Source organism: Gasterosteus aculeatus, chromosome 1 (assembly GCF_964276395.1).
Source record: "Gasterosteus aculeatus chromosome 1, fGasAcu3.hap1.1, whole genome shotgun sequence".
In the NCBI taxonomy this organism is placed as follows: Eukaryota; Metazoa; Chordata; class Actinopteri; order Perciformes; family Gasterosteidae; genus Gasterosteus; species Gasterosteus aculeatus.
The window spans coordinates 30,976,458-31,002,837 of NC_135688.1; the positions used below are offsets into that span (position 1 = coordinate 30,976,458).

Sequence of the window (26,380 nt, forward strand, 5' to 3'; positions counted from 1 at the left end):
TATGGCTCATGTTCCCATACTTTTTATGTCACAAGACATCTTTGCAAAAAATTACCAACATTACTTGATTATTAAACCAACACAAAATGAACAGTCTTCATATTTATTATTTCATCTTCACACAGGTTTGATTATGAGTTCCATTAAATATATATAATTACTATTGTGAATGACCTGGTTAGTTTGACTTCTTGATGAGCTTGCTGATGGACATGAAGGCCTGCAGGAGGCCGAGGCCCTTCAGTGCGCTGCAGGCCTGAATCTCCCAAAGACGGTCATCATGACTCTGAAGATCCAGCTGATTGGAGATCTGAGGGGAATAATGTAAGACAATTAAGATGAACTGGTTTGTCCTGAGATGAACTGGGTCTTCTTTGTGTGCTCCTACCTCTCGGATGTTCATGGAATTGGCAAGGTCCTTCTTGTTGGCCAGAACCATTAGAGGAACTCCTCGTAGCTTCTCCTCACTGAGGACCTTCTTTAAGACCTTCTGGGCCTCTGGTAGTCGGGCCGGATCACTGCTGTCCACCACAAACACCAGAGCCTTACAGTCGTCCAGGTAGTATCTGATGACAGCGGGGTAGGAGGTGAATGGCTTTGCTTGTTTGTTTATATTTGTTTGTGATTGTTTGTTCACCTCCAGTTGGCTCTCATGCTCTTCTGTCCTCCAACGTCCCAAACAGTCAGAGATGTCTTCTTGTCCAGCTCCAGAGATCCAACGTTGAATCCAACGGTTGGAGACGTTTCCACAACCTGAAAGGCAACAGACGATCTCATTCATACCTGGATATGACAATGACTGTACCTGTCTATGAGGATATCCAAAGCTGGACACGATGCTATCTACACCTGGATTAGATGATGTCTACACCTGGATACAATATCTACTCCTGGGTACTGTAGTGGAAGAAAGGCTCCGAATCAAACAAGAGATGAAAAAGAGAGCCTATGTCTCCGTTTATTTCCTTGCAAGGGGAAAAAAGTCACAATAGCTACGTGCTCGGTTTTTTTGTTACATACACTGCAAGGCCGTTCTTATACCTCAGTCCAGTTACAGGTGGCATCAACAGAAACTTGCTTACATGCGAACCAACTTGTTGTTACTCTACAGCCAGAAGACTGGAGACATCTTATCAGTGTGAGACACTTTAGCTCAATACTTTCCCATAGCCAATCCCAGCACCTACAATCTATAAACTGTTCACACAATGAAACATTTGAAGGGTTACATGTATTTTTCCCATTACAATACTACATCAACACCTGGATATGATGATGTTTACATCTGGGCAGTGGACACAACAATACCAACTGGAATTAATGATATCTAAATTTGGACACACTAATGGTGCGTTTACACACGAAATGCGAGGCGACTGACCCACGCCCCAGGATTACATACAAAGCCTATGCAAGGACGCGATGAGACTGGGAAGGTGGTGAAGTCCGATCCACAATTCGAGCCGAAGAGCTATCAAACAGCTAACGGCTAGCATCATGGAAGTTCCTGTAGAGGTCAGTTCAAATTCACCAAGCTGTGTGCGCCTATGGATGCTATTTTGAACCAAAACATGACATGTTTCGGTGGTCAAACATAAGTAGGACTTTAACAACAGTAGAGTCGCCATGTCCTTCATGGTTGATGTGGGAGAAAAACAATAGCGGAAAGTTTATCTGTTTTCAGGCCGATATGCCACACTCCCTCTTCGATGCGTCTAGCACAATTGACGCAAATTGACTAGAATCGGGAATCAGGAACATTTATTACCAAAATATGTTGGTGCATAATCCTCAAATTCTGCAGCGTGTTTAGATCGTTTGAGGGGACGCAAAGCATTTGCGTTGCTTTTGGTGTGAACGTAGCATAATCATCACACATGATTACACACCACTACATTTACTGGTTGGACAAACCTGTACTCACCTTTCCTGTCAGCAATCTGGCCAATAGAGTTGACTTCCCCGCCAAGTCCAAGCCCATCAGTACCACCTGAAATTACAAACACGCCTATACACGTTATAGTTCACATTCCTGATCATTAACATCAGATGATTGAGAAAAGGCGAGTTCACCTGAGGAGAGACAGAGCTGTCAGTCTGACCCATCACTCTTTTTCTTCGTCTGCTGATGTCGACCTTATGTCGGACTGAAGCTCACATCTTTCAGGTGTGTTCATGTTCAGTGAGGCTGTCTGCCAAAGCAGCGTCCAATAAGAGCAGATCATGTGACCGCAATACAGGTCTGACTGCATGTTTGTACTCCAGGCAGGTTGAGTCAGTCTTTAAACCTACAGAAAAGAGAAGAAATAACACTGCAGTCACAATTCAATGAACTCATCAAACAGATGTGTTGTTTGAGTTCTGTGATGATTTAAATCCACATTTTACATGTATAATGTTTACAGCCAATAAAACAAAGACCCTTAAAAAAAAAGAAAAAGAAAGAAAAAGAAGCAACATAAGAAGATGCATTTCTCCACCCCCCTCCTCATTCTTCTCCTCCAGACTCGCGTTGAGAAGGAGGAGTTGAGGCCGGTGAGGAGGGGTCTATCCCGCGGTATAAAGTTGGCCTCTTTCCGCCTCCTCCCTCCTTCTCGTGCTCCTCCGGCGACTCCTTCGTACCTCCTCACGGACCGTCATCATGGGCTTCGGTGATCTGAAATCCGCCTCCGGAATCAAAGTGCTGAATGACTTCCTGTCGGAGCGCAGCTACATCGAGGGGTCAGTACGGCGGAGCCCGGTGGTGGAACCTCGGCTAAAGACAAAATAACGTCCCCAAGCCGCAACGAGCAGCGGCACCTCGGCCGCCATGTTGGCTCTGGTTAGCACGTAGTTAGCATTAGCATGTAGCCGACGGTCCGTTATTAACTAATTTAACTGACTTAAGCATATGTAAAATGCCCGTCCTCACTGCTGAAGTAGAGTTAACCGACAATCTGAGGGTGCAAGTCTAGTTCAACTTTATTGATAGTGATCGTATATCTATAGCTAGCTGCATTGTTAGCATTAAGCCACATGGCTCTAAAGAGCGAACTCAATTAGGTCTACCTAACGTGGCTTCACTGCATCACGGTCTAACTAGTTCAACGACGAAAAGACTGATCATTTAGGTCTACCTGATAACTTACTCGTTTAGAAATTAGTACGGCATTAGTAGTTATGATTGGTCATATTGAAGACCTGTTAATAAAACATTATCAGCAGCTGTTTGACACGTGCGTTTATCAAACGACTGGAAATCCACAATGACTCGTCAGACCTGTCCTATAGTACAGGTCAACTATTGACAGTATGCTAGTAATTAACAGTTAATAGAATATTATCTGATATGGTGTCAGTGTGCGTGGTCCCCTCGTTTCCTAAAGGAAACCAGGTGAGGGTACCAGCAAGAACCCTTTGCTCTCGTGACGTGTAGACTGAAGAGCCAGTTGCCTGTTCGCTACAGTGTAGTTTGTACTCTGAGCTTCCTTTTGTGTGATCAACATTTGTGACCAATCAACTGATCAGTATTTTACTGTGCATTTAACCGTCCGTGTCCTCAGGTATGTTCCCTCTCAGGCTGATGTGGCCGTCTTTGAGTCGATCTCTGCTCCGCCCACTGCCGACCTGTGCCACGCCCTCCGCTGGTACAACCACATCAAGTCCTACAACAACCAGAAGAGCAGGTGAGGATGGGGTCAGGTGTGTGTGTCCCCCGCACAGGTGGGTTGGCCATCGTCAGTGACTACACCTCCTCTTGGCAGTCTCCCAGGTGTGAAGAAGCCTCTGGGTCAGTACGGCCCAGCTGGTGTTGCCGACACCACCTCTGGCGGCGGAGATGATGATGACGATGACATTGACCTTTTCGGATCTGACGACGAGGTGCGCTCAAAGTGATGTCATCGATGCACTCGTCAACTAATGATGAGCTATTGTCAAAAGTTAAACCGTTCCGCTGTGTGGTCTCAGGAGGATGCAGAAACAGCCCGACTGAAGGAGGAGCGCCTAGCAGAATACGCTGCAAGGAAGTCAAAAAGTAGGTCCCACCCACCAGAGTATTTATCTGCTACGACTGGACGACTCTTTATGATGATCAACCAATCACCATCTTTCGGCTGACAGCCTGATGTACACTTTGTTTACCTGAGAGTCTGCTGGCTCCTGTGATGCCAGGTTCAGACTAGTTTCCATGACTAACTGACGCCCCACCCCCCTCCAGAGCCCACCCTCATCGCCAAATCTTCAATCCTATTGGACGTGAAGCCGTGGGACGACGAGACCGACATGTCCAAGCTAGAGGAGTGTGTCCGTACTATTCAGATGGACGGGCTCGTCTGGGGACAATGTAAGAATACTACATAATCACTAAAAAGACAAGTCAGTTTAAAAAAAAAAAAATTCAATTAACATCACTGTTTCTAAACCCAGCCAGCGAAGGCTACCATGACCCAGACACTCGTAATTTGACTATCACTTTTAAAAAGTTAGTAATGTTAATTCATACATTTCAACAAATCTCATTAACGTATATTATATATACCTAAATATATTAACATGTGGAAGTGTTTAAGTGGGATATCTTATTGTTAAAGGCCAACATTGATTTAGTAATTTTGGCAAACCTTTAACCAATATTTAATCTCCGCAAAAAAAACAAGTTTACGATGACTATGGAAGTGCGTCCGGGTCATGGCTGTCCCAGCGCACCGCTAGTTCACTGTCCTTTTTACTTTCATAATTAAAACGGTATTTGGCTTGACGGGTAAGGAGCCAACGCTTACTTTAACCGTTAAATCACCGTAAAACATTACAAAAGTATTTTAATAGTTTTACCGGATAGTTTGCTAAAACTGTCTGGGTTTGGAAACTGTGACATCAGTTATTGATCGATTGAAGCACTCTTGATGATGATCCAACTCACCATCTTTCAACTGAATGTGTGATGTCACTACCTGGTCTGAAAATGCTGCATCAAAACGCGTTATTGATTCAGTTATTGATCACTGCTGATTACCTATCAATAAAATTGCTTGAATCCTGCAGCAAAACTCGTCCCTGTTGGCTACGGAATCAAGAAGCTGCAGATCGGATGTGTGGTGGAAGATGACAAGGTGAGTCCACTCACCTGTGGCCCAGTACCAGCATTCACTTCATTTTGTTGTTGTTTACCTGTGTTTTTTTACCTGTGTTGATCAGGTGGGCACAGACCTCCTGGAGGAACACATCTTGGCCTTTGAGGACTTTGTCCAGTCAATGGACGTCGCCGCTTTCAACAAGATCTGAAAACAAACATGTTAATAAAAAAAGCACTTTAACGCAAAACACTTGTCTTTTATTTAGAAGCCTTAATAGCTGTCAGTTTTGATGTCATATTAAAGAACATGCCTGTTAACCTCCCCTCAAACTGTTTACGAAGGTTAAAGGGTATAAACTTGTATATACAAAACACTGTCTAACCCGCAAAACACGTGTACTAAAAGATCACATGACCTGAGAACAGCCACCGGTTAACCGGGATAAATGAGTCATTCTACCTCCGGCCGCTTGGCCGCAGCAACGTTCAGCCTGACGACTCCAACCGGAAACTGCAGTGCCGAAGCAGCGCGCGGCGGATGGTAAACTGCTACAGGTGAACAAACTGATCAAGTAGTAATGGATCGAACCACCCAATGAGTGTCGTGACACGCGTGCGTACAGTAAGAACGCGTCACTAAGGTTTCGGCCCGGTGCGGCAGCTCCTGTCAACTAATGAGCCACGGTGGGCTTTATGTTCTTCACTCGGCGCTATTATAGGAACCTTGAAGTGGATTCTGTCTCGTTTCCGTTTAGTAAAGCCGGACAAATCGATTAAGAGAACAAAGTATAAGTGAAAGTCCAGTGTGATTTCATTACTATAACCTAATCAGGGCGGGAACGTGCTCTTGTAGGTGCGCCAGGTGTCTGACAGACTTTAATAACGGTCGGGGAAACACATGGATATAAATAGGTGGCTAGCTAGCTGCTGTAGATGCACAAACGGTAAGGTGTCGTTAGCTGCTGCTAGAACGTCACAGGCTAAATATAGTATTTCAATCTGCTCAGTCACAGAAATCTGCGTTTCTGTCCGGTAGCTACGGCCGTATAGGAACCGAACACAATATGGCTAAGGTGATATATTTAGCAGGCTCGTGGACTCCAGCTGGAACTCTCACTCGGTTACCCGTGGTTACTATATGGAGCGCTGTTATTGGCTGGATGACCCACTGGCTCCAGGTATGACGTTCTTATATCATTAACATCCCGTTAACGTTATTAATGCTGAGGTCAATTTGTTATCATACGAATATTTAATACATGTGTTTCAGATTACCAGTCAGCAGGATGTCAGAGCGTGATGAAGGTAAACAATTAGACACACTAATGTTGTGTGTAATGTTTAATTCACAACTGTGTGTGTGTGTGTGTGTGTGTGTGTGCGCGCGCGCGCCCGCCCGCCAGGTGACCAAAAGGAGAATTCCACTAGCAGGTGAGTCTACCTGTTGATTAATAGTTTAACTACTAGTAACTATTTAGTAAACGCCACATTCTAATGTGGACTTTAATAAACATATTGATCTTAACAAAAAAGGTGACAAACTAGATTACCAAAGACTGATAGATAAACAGGTGAGTGACGTGGACGGGAGGGTTGTGTAGTCAGTGTGTTTACATGATGGTATAATTGTAATCTTTGCTTAGTCGGACTATGCTCTCTTTCGGGGCAAGTGCTGTTATCCCAATATACATGGCAGTGAATAAATCGAATCATTGGCCGAAAGCGTGTCATATCCGATACGATAGATGGCGCTGTTTTCATTACAACTAGTTGTGATGCAGCCATTTCCGCTTGACCGCTTCACCACTACCAACAACAAGCAACAACATCAACATTACGAGAAAGATGACGAGCGGAGAGCAAGGTGAAGCTACATCCCTCTACTGTTTTTGCATGATGTTAATAGGAGTACATCGAATGCGAATGGCGCTATTGGCTGATTTGATAACGGAGAGAAGACGCCGTTGCGATCTCAAGCATGCGCGAAGACGCAAAGTCCAGTTCCTCATCCGATTCACCGTCACATGCCGCAATAGTCGAACTATCAACTGGATCGGATCAAGTTATCCAGGGTGTTAGTCGGATCGTAGTCGGACCGCACGTAGTCCGACAAAGGTGTTTACACGAAACCGATCATTCGATTTCAGTCCGACTAAGCCAGTTATTCAAATCCATGTAACCACGCTGAGGTAGAAAGGTGAACTCTCAAGACAATTTGTTTGAATTAAAATAGGTGCAACTGCATTTTTTGGACTGGACTGGATTTAGAGAGTTTTACAGGTGTGCGACACACACAGTCATTACTGTGTGTTATGGTTATGGTTACTACATCAGTCCATGTCTGACAGGATGTGTGGGGAGTGTCAGCCAGGACCGTCTGGGTGTGAGCCGAGCAGACAGGGTTACTGTGGATACTGCAGAGTCCTCTACAACAACCTGCACCAGGTGCACCTCACATATACTTCATGTGTTCACCTGAACTTCTGTCATGTGACCAGAGCAGTTCCATCATAATTAATAACATTGTACCATCTTCTCAGCACCTGTCCAGTCTCAGACACCTGGATTCTGTCCGTGCATCGCCCCGAGGCTCCAGCACTGTCTCCTCTTCCATCAGCAGCACAAGCAAACTAACTCTGCTGGAACGCTTCCTGCAGGATGTGCTGCAACACCACCCGCATCGCTACAACGACCCCAGGTAATTAAAACAAGCACACCTGCACCGCTAAAACAACTCCAGGTTACTAAAATATGCACACCTGCACCGCTACAAAGACTTGAGGTGACTAAAACAAATATATTTCTTTCATTAGCAGAGGGTTAGGTAACATAAGTATCATGTTCAAATCTTAATTGTTTTATGTTCGGGATTTGTTTCTCCAACAGACCATCTCATGCTGACCTCCCGCCAGTCTGTACCCCTTTTTTTCCAAGGACAGAACTTAATGAACTCGGTTTCTGTGACGATGACAGGCGGTCGCTGGGGACCTGTGAACATCTGTCCAGTTCTGACAACGCCGCCAACCAACCGGTCAATCAGAAGGAAGACAACCGCACACAGAGTCAATTATTCACAGGGTTTGGGAGTCAGCAGGCGCTGTCTGGGCCAATCAGAGAGCAAGAAGACAGAGACATCCTCACCGCAGGGAACATAATGTCGTCGCAAGTACACACCCCGCCCCCACACCATCAGGCCCCGTCACCTGTTCACAGGAAGGCCCACAGGAAGACCAACAGGAGGAAAACCACCGGCACCACCTCAGTACCGCGTCCAGACACTGGTCGCGGAGTAAACCCCGGTTCCCGGTCCTCCTTCCCCTGGCAGAGGGAGGGAAGGGAGGCATTTTCCTTGGGTCGGACCATGGAGGAGGTTTGTTTGTTTCAATCAAATCTTCATCTGGTCCGCAAAATTTATCGTAATTTTTGGTTGAATGTCAGGTGATCCAGGTCTGTTGCCATGGTGTCGGTTCCATTCTCTACCAGCAGGAGAAGTCAGAGAGCTTCGAGTTCAGCCTTCCCGTCTCCATGGAAACACAAAGTGAGGACTGGGACACACCTGTGCAGGTAGCCATGACCCAGCTGGAGGAGGTTTGATTGGTTGAGGCTCCATTGTGAAAGATTTGATTGTTTTCTGCTTTCACAGAGAGAACCAATACGGGACGCACCTATCCAGGTGAGCACTGCACGGGGGCACGACCTGAGCGGTCTGATGGACGTGGAGGTGGCCCTGGAAGACCAGGTTTACTCCTGCCAGCTAGACTCAGCCCTCCACAGTGAGCGACGGTCAAGCGGCAGGGCCCAGATGGACTTGGGCTTCTGGACTTTGCCGATAGAGGAGGTCTTACCGGCTCCGGAACATATCCCAGAATCTTTCAAGGGGAAGACCTGGACCCAGATTGAACAGGAGGACGAGGGAAGAGTTGACAAGCTGGTCCGACAGTTCAGACGGGGGCAATTCATCTGCTACTTTGACACAGAGTCTCTGGCCATGTACATTAAAGACTCACCTGTTCTGTATTTATTTGTCATCACCTGTGTTTAATAGACCTAACTGTACTCATGTACATACATACCTTTTTTTACATACCTTTTCTTTTTCAACGCTTACAGGTACGGGAGGAGGGGTGAAAACAAGGAGGAGGAGCCAACCAATAGTATCCTGCCGTTATTAGACTGCAATGACAATGCCTCACCGTACGTTAGGAGGAGAAAGGGGCGGGCATTCAGAGTAGCGTCCAGGTGTCAGGTGAGAACGACAGACAGCGTTTTCTGTAAGTTGTTGTAAGGTAATTTCTTCAACACCTGCATTTGTTCCTTCAGGTTGTCAAAATCAGCCACAGCACTCAGACGATACGATTCGTCGTCCCAACCCTCCCTGAACCAGCTTCGGAGACCCTGGCCCCTAGCGTCCCTACAGCCCATCAGGAAGCAGCAGAGAGGACTCCCGAGGGGCAGACATGGCGCTGCCTTCCGCCATCATACTTGGGTATCGTCACACCTCTGCAGCCTCGCACCTCTCTGGTCTACCTGATCTGCTCCCCCTCAGGCTCCACCCCCTCCTACAACCCTGCAATAGGCTATGCCCTCAAACGATGTAGGAAGAAGAGGCGTCCCTTAGACGCTCAAGGGTTAAAGGTCAAATACAAACAGTTTCCTATCAGGTTGTACGACCCCACCAGCAATCGCATCCTGAAAAATCACCCGAAAGGCTTTGTTCCTTACACCTCCCCCCCACGGTGCGTCCGTCACCTTTTCAGAAGTCTTAGTCTAGACCTGAACGCCGACAGGCCGCTTGGTTGGGGGGGCATAGGGTCCTTCAGGATCAAAGGTCAGAGGTCATTAAACAAGCCCTTAGGCCAAGGCAAAGGTACTAAGGACACAGTCGGGAGGCGGGGGAGGACAGCTCAAACCCCGCCCACTTTTCCTCATAGCAGGGGGGGGAGGAGGGATAGGAGACGTCCCTCCTCCATAAAGAAGAGAACCAGGGATAAGGCCCCCGCACACACAGCCCAGGAGAGAAGGCCTACGCCGAGCAGGACCCGGCAGTAAAGCCCTGTGTTTAACCCGCTGGGGAATGCCTGCAGGGCTACGAGAGGGGGCAGGGATAGCTAGGTCCTATGGTCAAGTCACCTGTTTAAGAACCTAGGTCACCTTTTCAGGTAGCTAGGTCACCTGTTCAGGTAGTATGTTACCTCTTCAGGCAGCAGGTCACCTGTTCAGGTAGCTTTCATGTTCATGTTCAGGATCCATGTTCAACCTGATGCCTTTAATGAATAATAACTGTTTCAAAGAGATTGATTAGAATGAAATCATCTCATCGATATAAAAATGTAATGTTATGTTTGTGTGTAGAAGAATTATTAATAATAACTACATTCTGATTTAAATATACTTTTTTATTTCATGAAATGGTAAGAAAAAAGCCAACATCTGAGCTTTTTAAAAATTGTAAAAATTCACTGAAATAGTGAATGATGACTTTGTTTTATTATAATGATCCTGTAATACTACATGACCGGTCATTGACACCTGTTTTAAAAAAAATACTTTTACACTTTATTTATAGATCAATAAGTTAATGTGGAATAAAAATCTATTGTAAGTTCAATGTTAGTCATTACTATGCTTCAACTCTCACAGTGTCCACCAGGCGGCGTATCGAGTCACACACCTGGTCTGCAGCAACAAGAAGCTCCGCCCTGTTCCTCTCACCTGGAGACAGCAAATGAAAAATAAAATCAACTTTAAAGATAAACATAATTGTTGAATCAAAGTAAATCCAACTATTCAGTTCAGTGAGTTAGTTTGATTTATTGTATTTATTTATTTGACCTTTAATTAACCAGGTAAAATCAGGGGAAAGTGGGATGAGTTGTGCCAGTTTTTACTCAAAGTGACTTTAAAGTGAGGCTATGACAGTAATGCCTTAAACTTAAGGATGTGCATATGTTTCAGGATGTGGTGCATCCCTGAGAACAATAACTTTGGATCTGAAATAAATTGTTCCATAAATATAGCTTTTGGGAAAAATGTGGACTTGTGGCACAACTTGCCCCTGGTGCGGGGTAAGTTGTGCCTTTGGGGGTGTTTTAAAAAATTACATGATTTAGGAGTTAAGAGCTAACATCCTGCTAACTCTATAGACTCATTGTGTAGCCTGCTAAAGCCTGCCTACTAAAACATGTGTGAACTTGTCTACAATTGTTTAGACACTACAATCAAAACACCTAAATAATAGACATTTTACTTTTAAAGGAAAAAATGAACGTCTTCATGAGAGAAAATGTGCTTACCTCTCATGCAATGTATCTCTCTTCTTTGGAGGATGAGTAAAATGGAGGACTTTTCGAAATTATGTGGTCACATGACCAATTACTTGGTTACTATGGTTTTCCAGAAACAGTGGATCTACTTTTGTGCCCCCCCCCCGGCACAAATCACCCCACTCTCCCCTACAATGATGACCTGGCCAAGAGGCAGTAGCACAGTCCACATAAGTGACCCAATACAGTATAACAAACAAATAGCTAAAAACAACATTGTTAAATGAATAGACACTATGTACAAAAAAAGGCAGATTACTTCTTAAGTTCTTTGTAAAAATGGAAGGGAGAGAGAGAAGTGAGGGCTGATCAGCAAGTACAGCTGTCAACTACGGCTTGTTGCAGCTTTTGTTTAAACATCTTGAGAGGGGAGGGCTGTTAGTTTCAGCGTGTTTTGTACTCCCCCCCCCCCCCCAAGTTCCAATCATTTGCAGCGGCAAAATGAAAGAAGTTAAGATTGCTGTCGGAAATGTGCAGAAGATTTGAGAGGTAGTGAGGGGTTTATAGACCAAGAGCAGTGTTGTAGCCGCCTGGTATGAAGGAAGGGTCAATCCACCAATCTGTAAACACCATAGTGGGGAGGGGTGGTGAAGGGTGCACTTGTGACAAATCAGATTTCTGAGTGGTGGAGTGTGTCCAGTTTTCCGAGGGTGGTCTTTGATGCAATTTTACAAATGATATTGCCGTAATCAAATAGAGGAAGGATGGTCATGATTTGGCGGCCCTGATCCGCCGTAAAAACTCTTATTGACAGAGAAAGCAAGGTCTTCTCAGGCTGCTGGCCTTCAGACAATGCAGGAACAAAACAACACAGGCGATCAGGAAAGCTAAAACCAGTCATTTCAAAGAATTCTCAGGCAGTGGCTCTGACGCCAAGAAATTTTGGAAAAAAGTCAAATCCATGAAGAAAACCCTCTGATTTTTGATGACATTGTTACTGATGAACATTTCGTGAAATCATCTTATTTCTTTGGTGCAGCTGCCCTTGAAATAGATTCATCTAACACTCCTACTTCTCCACCAAGCGTTAACTCCTTCTCCCTTCAACCTGTTAAGGTTTCCAAAATCCAGGATGGTCTCATAAAGTTAGATTCAAACAAGTCAGCTGGATCTGATGGGCTGGACCCTGTGTTTTTAAAATCATCCGCTCATATTATTGCGTCCCCTAAGTTGACTAAGTCAACCATAATATTCTCCTCCTAAGACTAACAGGATTGGCTTGTCCAGTGGATGTTGCAACTGGTTTGCTAGCTACCTGGCTGGTCGTGTCCAGCGGGTTAAGACATCATGTCTGAACCTCTTAACATTTCGAAAGCTGTCCCTCGAGACTCCACCGTTGTTCTCCATTTATATTAATGATGTAGCCAAAGCTGCTGCAAATTTCTGTATTCATCTGTATGCTGATGACACCATCATATATTCAGCTGATCCCTCACTCCACTCTGCTGTGTCCATTCTTCAACAAAGCTTCACCTCCATCCAACAGGCTTTACACAACCTACACCTGCTTCTCAACTCTGAAAAGACCAAATGTATGCTGTTTGACTGGAAAAAAAATCTTCCCCAGCCCTCCGAAGATCTACAGTGCTGATGAGTTTGTCAGCTCCTACAAATACCTTGGCTTCTGGTTGGACTCATCCCTCTCATTTAACATACACATCAAAATCCTTCTGTCTAAAGTCAAAGCCAGACCGGGTTTATGATTAATAGAGCCTGCCATGAGACCAAAGACTCACCTCTTTGTCTGTATCTCAACCTGTCGGTCTCCATCCCAGTCTTCAGTCTTTCTGCAGTCTCCTGCAGCAGCTCCTCTGGACTACACTTCCCACAATCTTCTTCTTCAGACAGACAAGTGACCTCTTCCTCTGGCCCCTCCTGTTGTCCTATTGGACACAACAGCCAGTCACCTGCAGGATTCTCTTCATAGTCCTGGGACAGAGGTGTGTACTGGTGCATTGTGGGAGGTTGCAGTTCTTCCTCGCTCCAATAGTGTCCAATAGTATTCTTTAAGTCCTCTGTGTCCTTCCTGTCCATAATTTCCTGTTTGTCCTTTGTGTCCTTAATGTCCTCGGTGTCCTCTATGTCTACGTCTTGATACTCATTGTTTGCATCTTGTTGAACCTCCATCTTGTTCAGAGCCTGAAGAAAGACCAACATCTGTCTCACATCACGTCATTTAGCTGACGCTTTTATCCAAAGCGACTTACAATAAGTGCATTTCAACCAAAAGAAGACAAACTCAAAAGAACAAGAAACAAGAAAGTGTGATTCATTAAATAAGCCGATTTACAATTTGCTAGAGGTAACAGCCATTATAAGTATAATTAAAGGGCTACAATTGGTTATGAGTCTATTGGGTGTATGTCTTTAGTTTGCGGTAGAAGATGTAAAGACTCTCTGTGGTCCTGATGCCTTCAGAGAGCTCGTTCCTCCATTTAGGAGCAGGACAGCAAAGAGTCGTGATCTAGTCAAGTGTTTTGGTCTCAGTGAGGAGAAACAAGCAGTTTATCAGATGCAGAGTGGACAGTGTTTACCTGTGTGTACACACACGTTTGTGTTTACCTATCTGTGTATCTACCCGTGTTTTTGCCTCCTGTGTGTGTGTATCTATTTGTGCGTTCACCTGTGTGTGTGCATCTACGTATCCACCTGTCTATCTATCTGTGTGTGTGTTATATACTTGTGTGTATCTACCCGTGCATGTGTCTGTACCTCTATTTTACCTGTGTGTATCCACCTGTGTGTTTACCAGTTTGTGTATCTACCTGTGTGTGTGTGTGTGTATTTACCTTTGTGCGTGTCACTACCTGTGTGTATCTACCTGTGTTTTACATTGTGTGTGTTTATACACGTGTGTTTACCATAGTGTGTGTGTCTGTGTATCTACCTGCGAGTGTGTCTAACTGTGTGTTTGTGTATACACCTGTATACATCTATCTGTATGCACATAGACCAATGTGTATTTAGCTTTGTGTCACTACCTGTGTTTGTGGGTATACCTCTGTGTGTGTGTGTTTACCTGTGTGTTATAACTTTTGTGTATCTACCTGTGTGTTTGGGTATACCTGTGTGTATACACCTTTGTGTTTACCTGCATGAGCGAGCGCTGCAGACGAAGGTTGTGTTCTTTCAGCGTTTCCATCGTGACCTCCATCCCAGAGCACCGGTCCTCCAGGATGCCCTGCTCTGATTGGACGTTGAGCCTCAAGACATGCAACTGTTGCTCCATCAGCCTGTAGACAGATGAAGAAGGTGAGGAAGAAGAGGAGAAGAGAATGATGAAGAGTAAGAGGATGAAGAAGAAGTCGTGCGACTTCCTAGGACACACTGAACTTCTCTCTCCGCCCATCTCTCCCCTATAAGAATTCACACTCATTAATGCACATCACAAACTTTGTTTTTTCCGCAGAGTGTTTGTGCTTTCTGTCCTCAAAGGTCTCCATGGTTCTGTCTGGACCCTGGTCCGGCCTCCTGCCATGGCCCTGCTGACACCACCTGCTGCTATCACTATTATTATTATTATTATTAATATTAATCACATTACTATTACTGTCATCATAAACCAAAGTTACTGTGCTTTCCCTACCCACCGATTTCTGTGGATGGTGGTTACGTCTGATGGTTGTTACGTCTGAGGGTCGTTATGTCAAATAGTGGTTATGTCTAATGGTGGTTGTCTCTGCAGTGCCGTACACTTGGCTTACTACTCTCAATATTTAAACCATTTCTGTTGTATTAATTGAACGTACTGTACATCTTTTACGTTGTTCATTCATACAGTCTTCTAGCATTCTGTCCATCCCGGGAGAGGGATCCTTCTCTAACATTCTCCCAGAGGTTCCTTCCTTCTTTCTCCCTGTTAACGGGTTTTTTCCTTCTCGGGGGAGTTTGTCTTGTTTCAATGAAAGGGTTTTGTGACAGAGGATGTCACGTGTACTCACTGTAAAGTCCTCTGAGGCAAATCCATAATTTGTTGTTTTGGGCTTTATAAAATAAGATGAATTAAGTTGAAAGAAGAGGAAATGAGGATGAAGAAGGAGGTGGATTTATTCTGGTTTCTCACCATTTGTCTCTCTGCAGGTTCCTGACCTCAGTCAGCAGAAGCGAAGCCTTCAGCTGATCAACAACAACAACACACAATAGTTATCTGCACGGTACCAATAGGTACCAAGCTGTGCCAGATGAATTCCCTCTTGTTGAAAGATATTTGAGAGTTTTGGATCATGTTATTCCTCACAGGAACGTTAAATATATGAATTCCCACAGTGAGGTCACCTGCTGAGGGGGCGTGTCTCTGTGAGTCTGCAGAGCTACAGATGAACATGAAGGAGGTTGATCAATGGCTCCATCTTGGTCAACGGAGCGAGTGTGGCTGACAGCTGAGGGAGTCAATCTTGTTGAGGCATGAGAGGTGGGCCGAGCACTGAGAGACAGAAAGTCATTAAACGGGTCTGAAAGGGGACGACTTGAATTCACACCTATCTCACCTATCTCGAGCATCCCCTGGCTCCACTCTTATCAGGCCCCTCCCACTGGGGGCCTGTCTTTGAGTGTATCGCCGTGGTGACAAGGCATGACGAGCGCTGCTCACTAACAAGGACAGAGACTCCCTCCAGGTAGGCTAAAGACAGACAGAAGATTAAAAACAGAACTTCACCTGTGTGTCGCTACCTGTGTGTGTACGTGTGTGTGTTGTTACCTTTATGTGTGTGATGGTGTCTTACCTTTGTGTGTGTGTGTGTGTGTGTGAGTGTGTTGTTACCTGTATGTGTGTGATGGTGTCTTGTTACCTGTGTATGTGTGTGGGCGAGTGTCTTGTTACCTGTGTATGTTTGTGTGGGGGAGTGTCTTGTTACCTGTGTATGTGTGTGGGGGAGTGTCTTGTTACCTGTGTATGTGTGTGGGGGAGTGTCTTGTTACCTGTGTATGTTTGTGTGGGGGAGTGTCTTGTTACCTGTGTATGTTTGTGTGGGGGAGTGTCTTGTTACCTGTGTATGTGTGTGGGGGAGTGTCTTGTTACCTGTGTATGTGTGTGGGGGAGTGTCTTGTTACCTGTGTATGTGTGTGGGGGAGTGTCTTGTTACCTGTGTATGTGTGGGGGGGAGTGTCTTGTTACCTGTGTATGTTTGTGTGGGGGAGTGTCTTGTTACCTGTGTATGTTTGTGTGAGGGTGTCTTGTTACCTGTGTATGTGTGTGGGGGAGTGTCTTGTTACCTGTGTATGTGTGTGGGGGAGTGTCTTGTTACCTGTGTATGTTTGTGTGAGGGTGTCTTGTTACCTGTGTATGTGTGTGGGGGAGTGTCTTGTTACCTGTGTATGTTTGTGTGAGGGTGTCTTGTTACCTGTGTATGTTTGTGTGAGGGTGTCTTGTTACCTGTGTATGTGTGTGGGGGAGTGTCTTGTTACCTGTGTATGTTTGTGTGAGGGTGTCTTGTTACCTGTGTATGTGTGTGGGGGAGTGTCTTGTTACCTGTGTATGTGTGTGGGGGAGTGTCTTGTTACCTGTGTATGTGTGTGGGGGAGTGTCTTGTTACCTGTGTATGTGTGTGGGGGAGTGTCTTGTTACCTGTGTATGTGTGTGGGGGAGTGTCTTGTTACCTGTGTATGTGTGTGGGGGAGTGTCTTGTTACCTGTGTATGTGTGTGGGGGAGTGTCTTGTTACCTGTGTATGTGTGTGGGGGAGTGTCTTGTTACCTGTGTATGTGTGTGGGGGAGTGTCTTGTTACCTGTGTATGTGTGTGGGGGAGTGTCTTGTTACCTGTGTATGTGTGTGGGGGAGTGTCTTGTTACCTGTGTATGTGTGTGGGGGAGTGTCTTGTTACCTGTGTATGTGTGTGGGGGAGTGTCTTGTTACCTGTGTATGTTTGTGTGGGGGAGTGTCTTGTTACCTGTGTATGTTTGTGTGGGGGAGTGTCTTGTTACCTGTGTATGTTTGTGTGGGGGAGTGTCTTGTTACCTGTGTATGTTTGTGTGAGGGTGTCTTGTTACCTGTGTATGTGTGTTGGGGAGTGTCTTGTTACCTGTGTATGTTTGTGTGAGGGTGTCTTGTTACCTGTGTATGTGTGTGGGGGAGTGTCTTGTTACCTGTGTATGTGTGTGGGGGAGTGTCTTGTTACCTGTGTATGTGTGTGGGGGAGTGTCTTGTTACCTGTGTATGTGTGTGGGGGAGTGTCTTGTTACCTGTGTATGTGTGTGGGGGAGTGTCTTGTTACCTGTGTATGTGTGTGGGGGAGTGTCTTGTTACCTGTGTATGTGTGTGGGGGAGTGTCTTGTTACCTGTGTATGTTTGTGTGAGGGTGTCTTGTTACCTGTGTATGTTTGTGTGGGGGTGTCTTGTTACCTGTGTATGTTTGTGTGGGGGTGTCTTGTTACCTGTGTATGTGTGTGGGGGAGTGTCTTGTTACCTGTGTATGTTTGTGTGAGGGTGTCTTGTTACCTGTGTATGTGTGGGGGGGAGTGGTAGGGGGGTTACTTGTGTGTTGTGTTTGTACGGTAAAAACGGTGAAACCTTGTTGACTATCAATGTTGGTCACTGAGTTTCACCAGGTTCTGGGCTTGGAACAATTTTTGTTCCCCTCTATATGCTTCCTTTAGGTTGTTTTTTTTTCTTTGGGGGAGTTTTTACTGTGTCACTGTGAGGGTCAGAGGATGTTGCATGTTTACAGACTGTAAAGCCCACTGAGGCAAATTTGTAATTTGTGATAATAAAAAAAATTAAATTGTATATACTTTTGTTACCTGGTTGTGTCTGTGTCTTATTACCTGTGTGGATGTGTTTTTATCTTTGTGTGTGTGTGTGCGTGTTGTTACCTGAGTGCAGAACTCAAGCACTGGATGGTGAGTTTTGTGTTTCCTCGTCTGTCTGTCTGACCAGAAGCAGCTTTGACACAGGTGAACGTTCACACACTTCATACAGCGATATCTGAACACACACATGCACACCTGATAAAGTCAAATCTATTTCAACTTTGTTACGATGTTTTAGATGGCTGTAAAGGAAGTATTCTGATTGGATGGTGCAGGCTCACCTGAGCCCGATAAAGGGGCGGGTCTTGCAGGTGTGGCAGCGGACGGCGTGACTAACATTCCGACTGACGGACAGGCGATACAGAGTGGGTAACCATAGCAACAGGGGGGGCTCGCTCTGAAGCCATGACGATACATGTTCTTCGCTTGCCGTGGGGGTCGACACCTGTAGGCAAAAACAGGTTAACGTGTCGCCACAATGACCACTAATCACCTGCAGCCGATTAGTTTCTCACCTTATGAAAACACGACCTCACTGCCGCCTCCACGTCTGTGAACACTCCTTCCTCCTGCACCGCCCCAGGAACCTGAACACCCATGAGTTAGAGGGGGTAGAGAGGGGCATGCTGGGAAACATATTGTGTGCAGTTATTACCTGGCTGAGGTCCTGTAGCAAAGAGCTGAGCCCAGACCTGCTGACTGATCCTGAACCGTTCCCTGAGACCCTCACAAGGGCTGGAGAACATAAGGCTTTAATTGTTAAGACACATTGTTCTAAACTATAAACTGAAATCTCAGATTTTTATTCTGGTGGGAACATTGTTCTAAATTACAGACAGAATATCAGACTTATAATCTTAAAGAAACACTGTTCTGAAATAGGAAACAGATTGACGGAGAGACAGCGGGAGACAAACAGATTGAAAGACAGGTTCTCACCTCTGTATTTAACCAATAGACATTCAGCTGAAAGAGCGATGAGTGAAGTCTGAAGAGAAACAGTTGATATGAAACCAGACTGACTCCTGAAATAGATACAGTATTTATTTACATGCAGATATATAGAATAAAAACACAATAATAATAATAATAATAATCATTATTAATGATGATAATATACAGTCAGACCGATCGTTGAGCCTGAACATCAGATTGCAGATCTCCTCTGGAGCTTCCTCAGTTACATGACCAGGCTCTTCCTGTGACACGTTGTGGAACATCCTTTTTAGAATCCGGGTCACTTCCTGTCTGTTTATTCGATTTTCCTGCTGAAGGTTGGTTGTGCCCACAGAGGGGAGGGCTGTCGTGATGTGTCGAAAAGACACCAGATCCACTGGAAACCAACACACACACACACACACACACACACACACACACACACACACACAGTAGATGGATGTGTACTAATACATAATACATGTAGTATAAAAGTGTGTACTCACTGTGACAGAGTCTCTGCAGAGACAGAAGCTTCATTGCAACTCTGTAGACGGAGGGACGTATTTCATTCAGCCCTTTTGAAGAAAACAACATGTAAACATCAATAACCATTTAGCAATACACAGCTTTTGTTTAATTTCTCAGCAGATTAGACAAAAACTTTAAAACGACAGCAGAGAAAAGTTTACCAATGATGTGCAATTCCATGATGAGGTCACCTGAAAACACAAAGTAGCATCAGGACAATCAATAGCATAATGAACTATTGAGAAATATATATTATACAATACAGATAATAGAAACAAACATTCAGTATTTTTACTTCAATAGAAACAAACTTTCAGTACCTTCAGTCGCTCAGAGTCTACCAACAAACGTCTCTTCCTGTTAAAGACACATAGGGAAGCTTTTGAATTATGAATGAAGGTTTCATTTATCATCGTCTGCTTCCTGTGGGCCAATCAGCAGTTGGCAGAGCAATGTTAGCACTCACTGACTGGTTTCTTAACAAAGTAGTAGCATTGCCTACCCTGAACATTTCATATAATGTCAGAAAAGAGAGACCAACATAAAATATTTAAAATAATCGTATTTAAAATGCATTGCCATCCATACAGCGAATGGAGGACCTTTGACATCATTGTTCACAGGCAGCTGATTTTGGGCTCCATGTTGACATTCCTGATCATATTAGTGTGTTGAGCTGCAGAAAGACGTTCTGTGAGGGTGGGGTGATGATGCTGTCTTTCTGGCGCCCGCTGACCTCTCAGCTGTTTGTCTCTCTCACTGAAGCTCTTTGTTGGTCTCTAAGCGCTCTTTGTTTCTGGGTCGTCCCAGGACAAACCGCTGCAGCTCTTCTACATCTGCACTGAGATAAACACGGCGATACAGAGCCTGTCATCGACCACCACCACCATCTTTATCACCACCACCACCATTGTTGTGAGGAAGACAATGGTGATCCGGAGGCTGATCAATGTCTTACATCTGCACATATCAGGTCTAAAACATGATCACGTTGACCTGATGATGCTGGACGAAGAGTAAATACATGTGAAAATGGCATTGGCATTTAGCACTGCTGCTCAAAACATGTCCATGAGGTGCAACCCACACACAGCTTTGTTTCAGTGTCAACAGTTTACGAAATTACACTCTGATGGCACAGCACCGTGTATTCCACCACTAAAAAAGTTTGAGAACCCCTGAAGTAGAGGACTGAAAGACATAATGATGCGGGTAGAGGAAAAGGACAGGACAAAGACACAAAGAGTCTAATCAAAACCACAAAGACAAAGAAACAAATAACCACACAAAAACTAAAAGATGACCAAATGTGCAGTATGAGTTCAAGTATTTGTTTATTCAAAGATATATGAAGAGATAAGTTAATAGATACCCTAAAGATATGTATGTTTATATATGAGTATATGTATAAGTAGTTGTATATGTATAATATAAGTGGCGATACATGTATGAGTATCTTTATACAAAGAAAACCCGAAAAGAAACTTTTTCTGAAGTGTACAGGCTCCTCCCAGGGGGCGTGGTCTCTCGGCTCCACTCGGCTGTCAGTCAAAGTTCGAGTCATTACTGTTATTTCTTCTCTGCTCAACATCAACCCAACCAAAGTACTGCTGAACATCAGCATTTCTGTTACTGCTGCTGCTGGGTGAGTACACACAGTACACATTATTTAAACTTCATATTTTTCATATTTACACTTTACTACATCTGTGATGTTTTTGTCTCCTCGTGAACGAACGTGCTGATGGACTATTCAGATGAATGTGTGAACAGTACTGAGATTAAAATGAAACGCTCCTTGGGGATTTGTCTGGTGATCAGCTCTGCTCTGATTGGACTGGGTACGTTTGATTCTGTGTTTGTTCTTCATGGAATTTACATCATCTTAAAATAATTTGTTTTTAAACTGGTTCTGTATTCTGATCCAGAAAATAAAACGGAATTTAAAAAATGTGATTTCTAAACAAATATCTAATTCCATTTAATCATTCTAAAATAGATATAACCTATGGTAAAATTGCGTTAAAAATCTGAATGTTATCTGATTATTATCTAATTATTATCTCAGTGATTTATCTTTAGGCTAAAGCAGCGATTCCCAAAGTGTGGGCCGCGAAGGTACTGCAGGTGGGCCGCGAGAGGTCATTTACAATAAATAAATAAAGTTTTATAATTTTCAATTTTTTTAAGTTTGAAATTAATATAAAATATTTATGATGCGGCACATTAGTTATGTGAAACATTAGTTGATAAAGTACAAACAATTTAAAGGGACAGATTAATAAAACAATAATAATAATTATCGATATCGAAACGGCTGCTCTTGTCCGCCTGTCGTTGTTCAACAAACGCGGCGCCCTCTTGTAGTATTAAAGTCAATAAACCGTATTTTCCGTACTCCAAGGCGGACTTAAAAGGCTTTAATTTTCTCAAAAAACGACAGTGCCTTATAATCCGGAGCGCCTTATATATATGGATCAATTGGTTAATCGGTTGATCCATACTGGTTGTACACGGCGCTCAAGCGCGTGAGATGTGGAGCTGCTTTCAGGGCGCGTCGGAGAAACAAAGCTGTCGTTCTCGCCGAGCACTTCATGAGATTAAAGAGCGAGAGCGAGACCCTTTTCTCTACAGTAGCTGAACCGTCTTAACAGGGAAGTTATTCTAAAAGCAGCCAAAGTTTGATTTTGGTTAAATTCTTAAGGTCATTTAATCATTATGTTTTGATCAGAGTTGTGATTAAAGGTTTGGGTGGGCCGCAAAAGATTTTCAGATTTCAAATTGGGCCGCGGCGTTCTTGAGTTTGGGAACCGCTGGGCTTAAGAAATATCATTCTCTGAAATCAACCATAATCAATAATCAGCCATGTTTTCACCTTGTCACAGAAGTGTTCTTAAAGTACAAATATAACAAAACCTAATAAAAAGAAAATATATAACATTTATCTGTTTTCACTGGGTTGTATCAGAAGAAGCAATGAAAGGTATGCAATTAAGATGGACCAATAAACACACAAAGAGCAATAAACATGGATCAATAACACGGATCCATAAACATGAACCAATAACAGATCCATAATCATGGATCAATAAACATTAATTAAGAACACAGATCCATAAACACGGACCAATATTCCTTATCAGCTCTCTTCTCTGCTTCAGGATCAGCTATCCGCTGTTACAGCTGTAAGGATTACACAGCCAGCTGCTCCAAACAGAGAGAGTGTAGCTATGACGACGCCTGTCTCACCCTCAGCGAGAGAGGTACCTCTACACCTGTCTGACTCCCCACTTGTCACTCTGTACACCAGTCTGTCTGTACTCCTGTCGCTCTGTACACCTGTCTGTGTCTGCACTTCATAGATTCTACTGAGAGTAGATTGTGTCTTTTTATTATATTGATTATATTGTGTCCATTATGTACATTTATTTTAGTATGTCTATTGATTCCATTGATTCTATGGAAATTATTTTTACTATTAATTCTATTGTTCCCCTGCTGTTCCGCAGGTGGAATGACGTACCGTCAGTGTCTGAAGTATTCAGACTGTGAGTACAGCCGCTTGGGCCAGATGTTCCCCCAGGTAACAACTACTCTAATATTCTACTTTTATTTATTTTTCTCTATTCTATTCTACATTCTTTATATTCTACTTGATTGATTTCCACTATTCAATTATAATCCACTCTATTCTATTATACTCTGCTCTAATGGATTATATTCTTTTGTTGACTGTATTATACTTTTTTCTATTCTAATATACTCTTAATTATATTATACTCTATTCTACTCCATTTACTCTATTCTTACCAACCACAGAAAGAGATTTCTTCATAAAGATAAAGTTCCTGTAGACTTTAGCTTGTTCATTAGGGTGAGGAGACCACAGGTGTGCCTGGACTCAGGTAGTGCTAATGTTGCATCTGATGACTGATCAATAACTATCGATCATTTACAGGTTTCCAGTTTCACCTTCAAGTGCTGTAACTCAGACCTGTGTAACTCCGCCCCTTCCACTGCAGCGAGTTCTTTGGTTGGTCTGCTAGCCTCAGCGGCAGTCATGTGGTGGTGCATTCACTGAAGAGTGCTGCAGCTCAACCGCGCCCCCAGTGGCAGAAACATGTAACAGCTTTTCTAACAGTGTCTGATCAATACATTCAGCCTACTGATCAATATATTCATCATCTGATCGATACATTCTGTCACCGGATTAATACATTCAGTCATCTGATTTACCCATTTATAATGACTACTTATCACGGATCAATATTTATGTTTAAAGAAATAGTTTGACTAAAGAGTTTCAGCTCCTGGTTTATTGATTTACTGATTATTAACAGTCTAAAGTGTAGCCATGGTACCATTTGTATCAGCTCAGTTTTGATAGAAGGGCTCTAACGACACAGCCTTCAAAATAAAAAGTCGAAACGATCTAAAGACTTAACTTCTGCCTGTGAATGAAATCAATAAATGGTGACAAAGTGGAAACTTTTTGACTCAATGACTGATTATTGGGTATTGTATATATACACAAATATATATATATATATACAAAAAATACAAAAAAACATCCCTGGGGAAATTTAAAAAGTGACTATGAAGGTGATCTCATGTGGAAAAGTGGTGTATATATCTATACGTATATATATATATATATATACGTATAGATATGTATATATATACATACGTATATATATATATATACATACATATACATATAGATACATATACACACACACACACATATGAGTATTCATATACTCTTCGCTGTCCTTGCGCCGAAATGGTGGAACGCGCTCTCTGAAGACACCAGGACCACAGAGAGCCTTCACATCTTCCGCCGCAAACTAAAGACACACCTCTTCAGACTCTACCTCGACTAAAGACTAACAAATTGTAGCACTTAAATTGTACTTGTGACGTCACTCATCTATAGCAAATTGTAAATTCGCTTATTTGAGGAAATTGCACTTTCTTGTTTCTTGTTCTCCTGAGTTTGTACCCTATGGTTGAATGCACTTACTGTACGTCGCTTTGGATAAAAGCGTCCGCTAAATGACATGTAATGTAATGTAATGTATACGACTGTCTCAGGAGAAGAGATGCTGACGCTGAAGCTCTGGATGCTGCTGGACAAACAGACAAGGAAATTGCAGGGATTGTCACTCAGCAGGTAAAACCACATAATATTTATTAGAAATAATTAGGAATGTATATATCATATAATTAAATGTATTTTAAAGTGTGTAGCTACATGTCTGACCTTTGGCCTCATATGACCTTTAACCTACGTAAGCCTCAGAGGACCTTCCCTTCCTGTTGGAAACTAATTCAGAGTACAAAGGACTGCTGGGATGTTTCCCAGAAATCCTTGCTGTACACAAGGTACTTAGACACACATACTATACATTGCATACAGAGTACTTATGAAACATACTGTTGTACTTCACCACATGTTTTTTTCTGGAATAAGGACTTTTGTTTATTTTTGTGTGCAAACTTTTGACGGAAAACATGGTCTCGCCTTTGTACTTTAACAAGGGGCGGGGCTTTGCGTACGTTGGGTGATGTCAATGATGGGGTGTGATCTCACCTGTTAGTACAGGCTGCAGCGGAGAAGCTGATCGTCTGGTTTCTGCAGGAAAAATCAGCAATAACGACAAGAGCATGAACTATCGACTCAGCTGCATGAGCTACTCTCTGCAGGGTACACCAAGCACTACACACAGTATACATAGTACTACACAGTAGTACATAGTACCAAACACAATTCTTCATAGAGGACTAGAAACTGCAGTGTGGTAAGTATACTACCTTAGCAATCGTAAGCTACAGTTGACTCATGGTGCGTTCACACCAAAATCTACGTGAATGTTTGGCATCGCCTCAAACACTCTAAACGGACCGTACACTCTCGGATCATTTGTGGTCAATTTGTCACGACGAGGTTCTGCCTCCTGCTGGTATCATGTGGAGGGGCGTGGCTCCAAACTGAAGCCCAATCAGACTCCCTGATTAGAGGTCACTTCACCTGTGCAGGCAACCAAGCTGCCTTCAATCTAAAATCACCCTGCAGTACATCGACCCCGGTTTCTCTTCCACTTGTCGCCAAATCGTTGTTTCAACTAACCTGGTAACAAATAAATAAACAAATATTGATTTATTTAAAACCAAATATACAGTTAAAGTAACAATTGTTCAAAATAAATGATGTTGTACTATGTTGTTGTATGTAATGTTGAAGTAAAAGCACACAAAAACAAAATGTAGAATATTTAAATGAACGAGAGAATAACAAAAAATATATGAATAATTGTATAATGAGTCCAAAGCTGTAGACGGAATCAGACCAACCACGTTAAAAAAGAATAAGAATGAATATAAATATGTCAATCATTCAAATATATATTTAACCTTAAAAAGTTATCAAGGTGACGACAAATAGGAAATGTTTAGCAAACAGGGACTGTCTTCAGAGGTGATAATAATATTTATTATAATGATTAATTAAATTAATCAGATTAAATATTTTAAAAGAGTAATAATAATGAAAGTTATAATTTCAATACTATTTAATAATACGTAAAACATAGCAATAATGATAATTAATATATCTATTAATTGATATAATAATATAATAATAGCTGTTGAATCTGACAATCTGCTGCTGAGCATCAATGGGAGGATTTCCGGTTGAGCGTGTGACTGTGACCTCTGACCCTGTGAAGTGCATGCTCAGATTTCCTGAGAGCTTAGAACAATAAGATAATTACTTCTCTCCGATGAACAC

The 26,380-nt window shown here is 43.2% G+C and overlaps 5 protein-coding genes across 40 annotated transcripts; 3 read left to right on the top strand and 2 right to left on the bottom strand.

The window, feature by feature from the left end:
* Positions 1-89: 89 nt before the first annotated feature.
* arl11 (ADP-ribosylation factor-like 11) lies at positions 90-2,298 on the bottom strand. The gene is made up of 5 exons (XM_040190899.2): positions 2,074-2,298; positions 1,925-1,990; positions 638-753; positions 389-566; positions 90-310 (listed from the first exon to the last, which is right to left on the bottom strand). Exons 1-5 carry the CDS (start codon positions 2,104-2,106, stop codon positions 179-181), a joined length of 525 nt encoding a protein of 174 aa, XP_040046833.1. The 5' UTR covers positions 2,107-2,298; the 3' UTR covers positions 90-178.
* Positions 2,299-2,586: 288 nt separating this feature from the next.
* On the top strand, positions 2,587-5,301 carry eef1b2 (eukaryotic translation elongation factor 1 beta 2). The gene is made up of 7 exons (XM_040189732.2): positions 2,587-2,721; positions 3,543-3,665; positions 3,744-3,861; positions 3,949-4,015; positions 4,199-4,324; positions 5,023-5,090; positions 5,176-5,301. Exons 1-7 carry the CDS (start codon positions 2,642-2,644, stop codon positions 5,260-5,262), a joined length of 669 nt encoding a protein of 222 aa, XP_040045666.1. The 5' UTR covers positions 2,587-2,641; the 3' UTR covers positions 5,263-5,301.
* A 217-nt stretch (positions 5,302-5,518) lies between these two features.
* Positions 5,519-10,661, top strand: zdbf2 (zinc finger, DBF-type containing 2). 36 transcript variants are annotated; one of them, XM_078103383.1, is made up of 11 exons: positions 5,519-5,608; positions 6,140-6,231; positions 6,324-6,358; positions 6,457-6,484; positions 7,402-7,498; positions 7,594-7,751; positions 7,940-8,423; positions 8,537-8,617; positions 8,697-9,043; positions 9,164-9,299; positions 9,374-10,661. In XM_078103383.1, exons 3-11 carry the CDS (start codon positions 6,340-6,342, stop codon positions 10,100-10,102), a joined length of 2,079 nt encoding a protein of 692 aa, XP_077959509.1. In that variant the 5' UTR covers positions 5,519-5,608; positions 6,140-6,231; positions 6,324-6,339; the 3' UTR covers positions 10,103-10,661. The 36 variants fall into 36 exon arrangements, with proteins under 36 accessions (XP_077959509.1, XP_077959545.1, XP_077959575.1 ...); XM_078103419.1 differs by having other exon boundaries at positions 8,540-8,617; XM_078103449.1 differs by having other exon boundaries at positions 8,027-8,423; positions 8,492-8,617.
* On the bottom strand, positions 10,432-25,552 carry dytn (dystrotelin). Its single transcript, XM_040183675.2, has 17 exons — positions 25,405-25,552; positions 25,184-25,225; positions 19,911-19,947; positions 19,752-19,781; positions 19,566-19,637; positions 19,252-19,456; positions 19,063-19,148; positions 18,779-18,858; positions 18,639-18,710; positions 18,405-18,568; positions 18,187-18,298; positions 15,864-15,997; positions 15,652-15,799; positions 15,440-15,492; positions 14,468-14,609; positions 13,113-13,515; positions 10,432-10,765 (listed from the first exon to the last, which is right to left on the bottom strand). The coding sequence occupies exons 4-17, from the start codon at positions 19,768-19,770 to the stop codon at positions 10,674-10,676; spliced, it is 1,782 nt and encodes a 593-aa protein (XP_040039609.2). The 5' UTR covers positions 19,771-19,781; positions 19,911-19,947; positions 25,184-25,225; positions 25,405-25,552; the 3' UTR covers positions 10,432-10,673.
* Positions 21,117-24,078, top strand: cd59a (CD59 molecule (CD59 blood group) a). The gene is made up of 5 exons (XM_040192129.2): positions 21,117-21,235; positions 21,348-21,431; positions 22,752-22,853; positions 23,100-23,173; positions 23,549-24,078. Exons 2-5 carry the CDS (start codon positions 21,377-21,379, stop codon positions 23,669-23,671), a joined length of 354 nt encoding a protein of 117 aa, XP_040048063.1. The 5' UTR covers positions 21,117-21,235; positions 21,348-21,376; the 3' UTR covers positions 23,672-24,078.
* Positions 25,553-26,380: the final 828 nt, after the last annotated feature.

Bases quoted from the DNA above. Each gene is read 5' to 3' on its own strand.
- eef1b2 (XM_040189732.2), top strand. From the start codon at position 2,642: ATGGGCTTCGGTGATCTGAAATCCGCCTCCGGAATCAAAGTGCTGAAT. The intron at 3,666-3,743 runs GTGAGGATGGGG...TCCTCTTGGCAG, and splicing joins TACAACAACCAGAAGAGCAG to TCTCCCAGGTGTGAAGAAGC. The intron at 3,862-3,948 runs GTGCGCTCAAAG...GTGTGGTCTCAG, and splicing joins TTTTCGGATCTGACGACGAG to GAGGATGCAGAAACAGCCCG.
- zdbf2 (XM_040177667.2), top strand. The intron at 8,618-8,696 runs GTAGCCATGACC...CTGCTTTCACAG, and splicing joins ACTGGGACACACCTGTGCAG to AGAGAACCAATACGGGACGC. The intron at 9,044-9,163 runs GTACATTAAAGA...CAACGCTTACAG, and splicing joins GACACAGAGTCTCTGGCCAT to GTACGGGAGGAGGGGTGAAA.
- cd59a (XM_040192129.2), top strand. From the start codon at position 21,377: ATGAAACGCTCCTTGGGGATTTGTCTGGTGATCAGCTCTGCTCTGATT. The intron at 21,432-22,751 runs GTACGTTTGATT...TCTCTGCTTCAG, and splicing joins CTCTGCTCTGATTGGACTGG to GATCAGCTATCCGCTGTTAC. The intron at 23,174-23,548 runs GTAACAACTACT...GATCATTTACAG, and splicing joins TGGGCCAGATGTTCCCCCAG to GTTTCCAGTTTCACCTTCAA.
- dytn (XM_040183675.2), bottom strand. The intron at 18,299-18,404 runs GTGAGCCTGCAC...GTGTGTGTTCAG, and splicing joins CGCCCCTTTATCGGGCTCAG to ATATCGCTGTATGAAGTGTG. The intron at 15,493-15,651 runs GTGACCTCACTG...GTTGTTGATCAG, and splicing joins GAGACACGCCCCCTCAGCAG to CTGAAGGCTTCGCTTCTGCT.
- arl11 (XM_040190899.2), bottom strand. From the start codon at position 2,106: ATGGGTCAGACTGACAGCTCTGTCTCTCCTCAG. The intron at 1,991-2,073 runs GTGAACTCGCCT...TTGTAATTTCAG, and splicing joins ACAGCTCTGTCTCTCCTCAG to GTGGTACTGATGGGCTTGGA. The intron at 311-388 runs GTAGGAGCACAC...TATTCCCCTCAG, and splicing joins ATTCCATGAACATCCGAGAG to ATCTCCAATCAGCTGGATCT.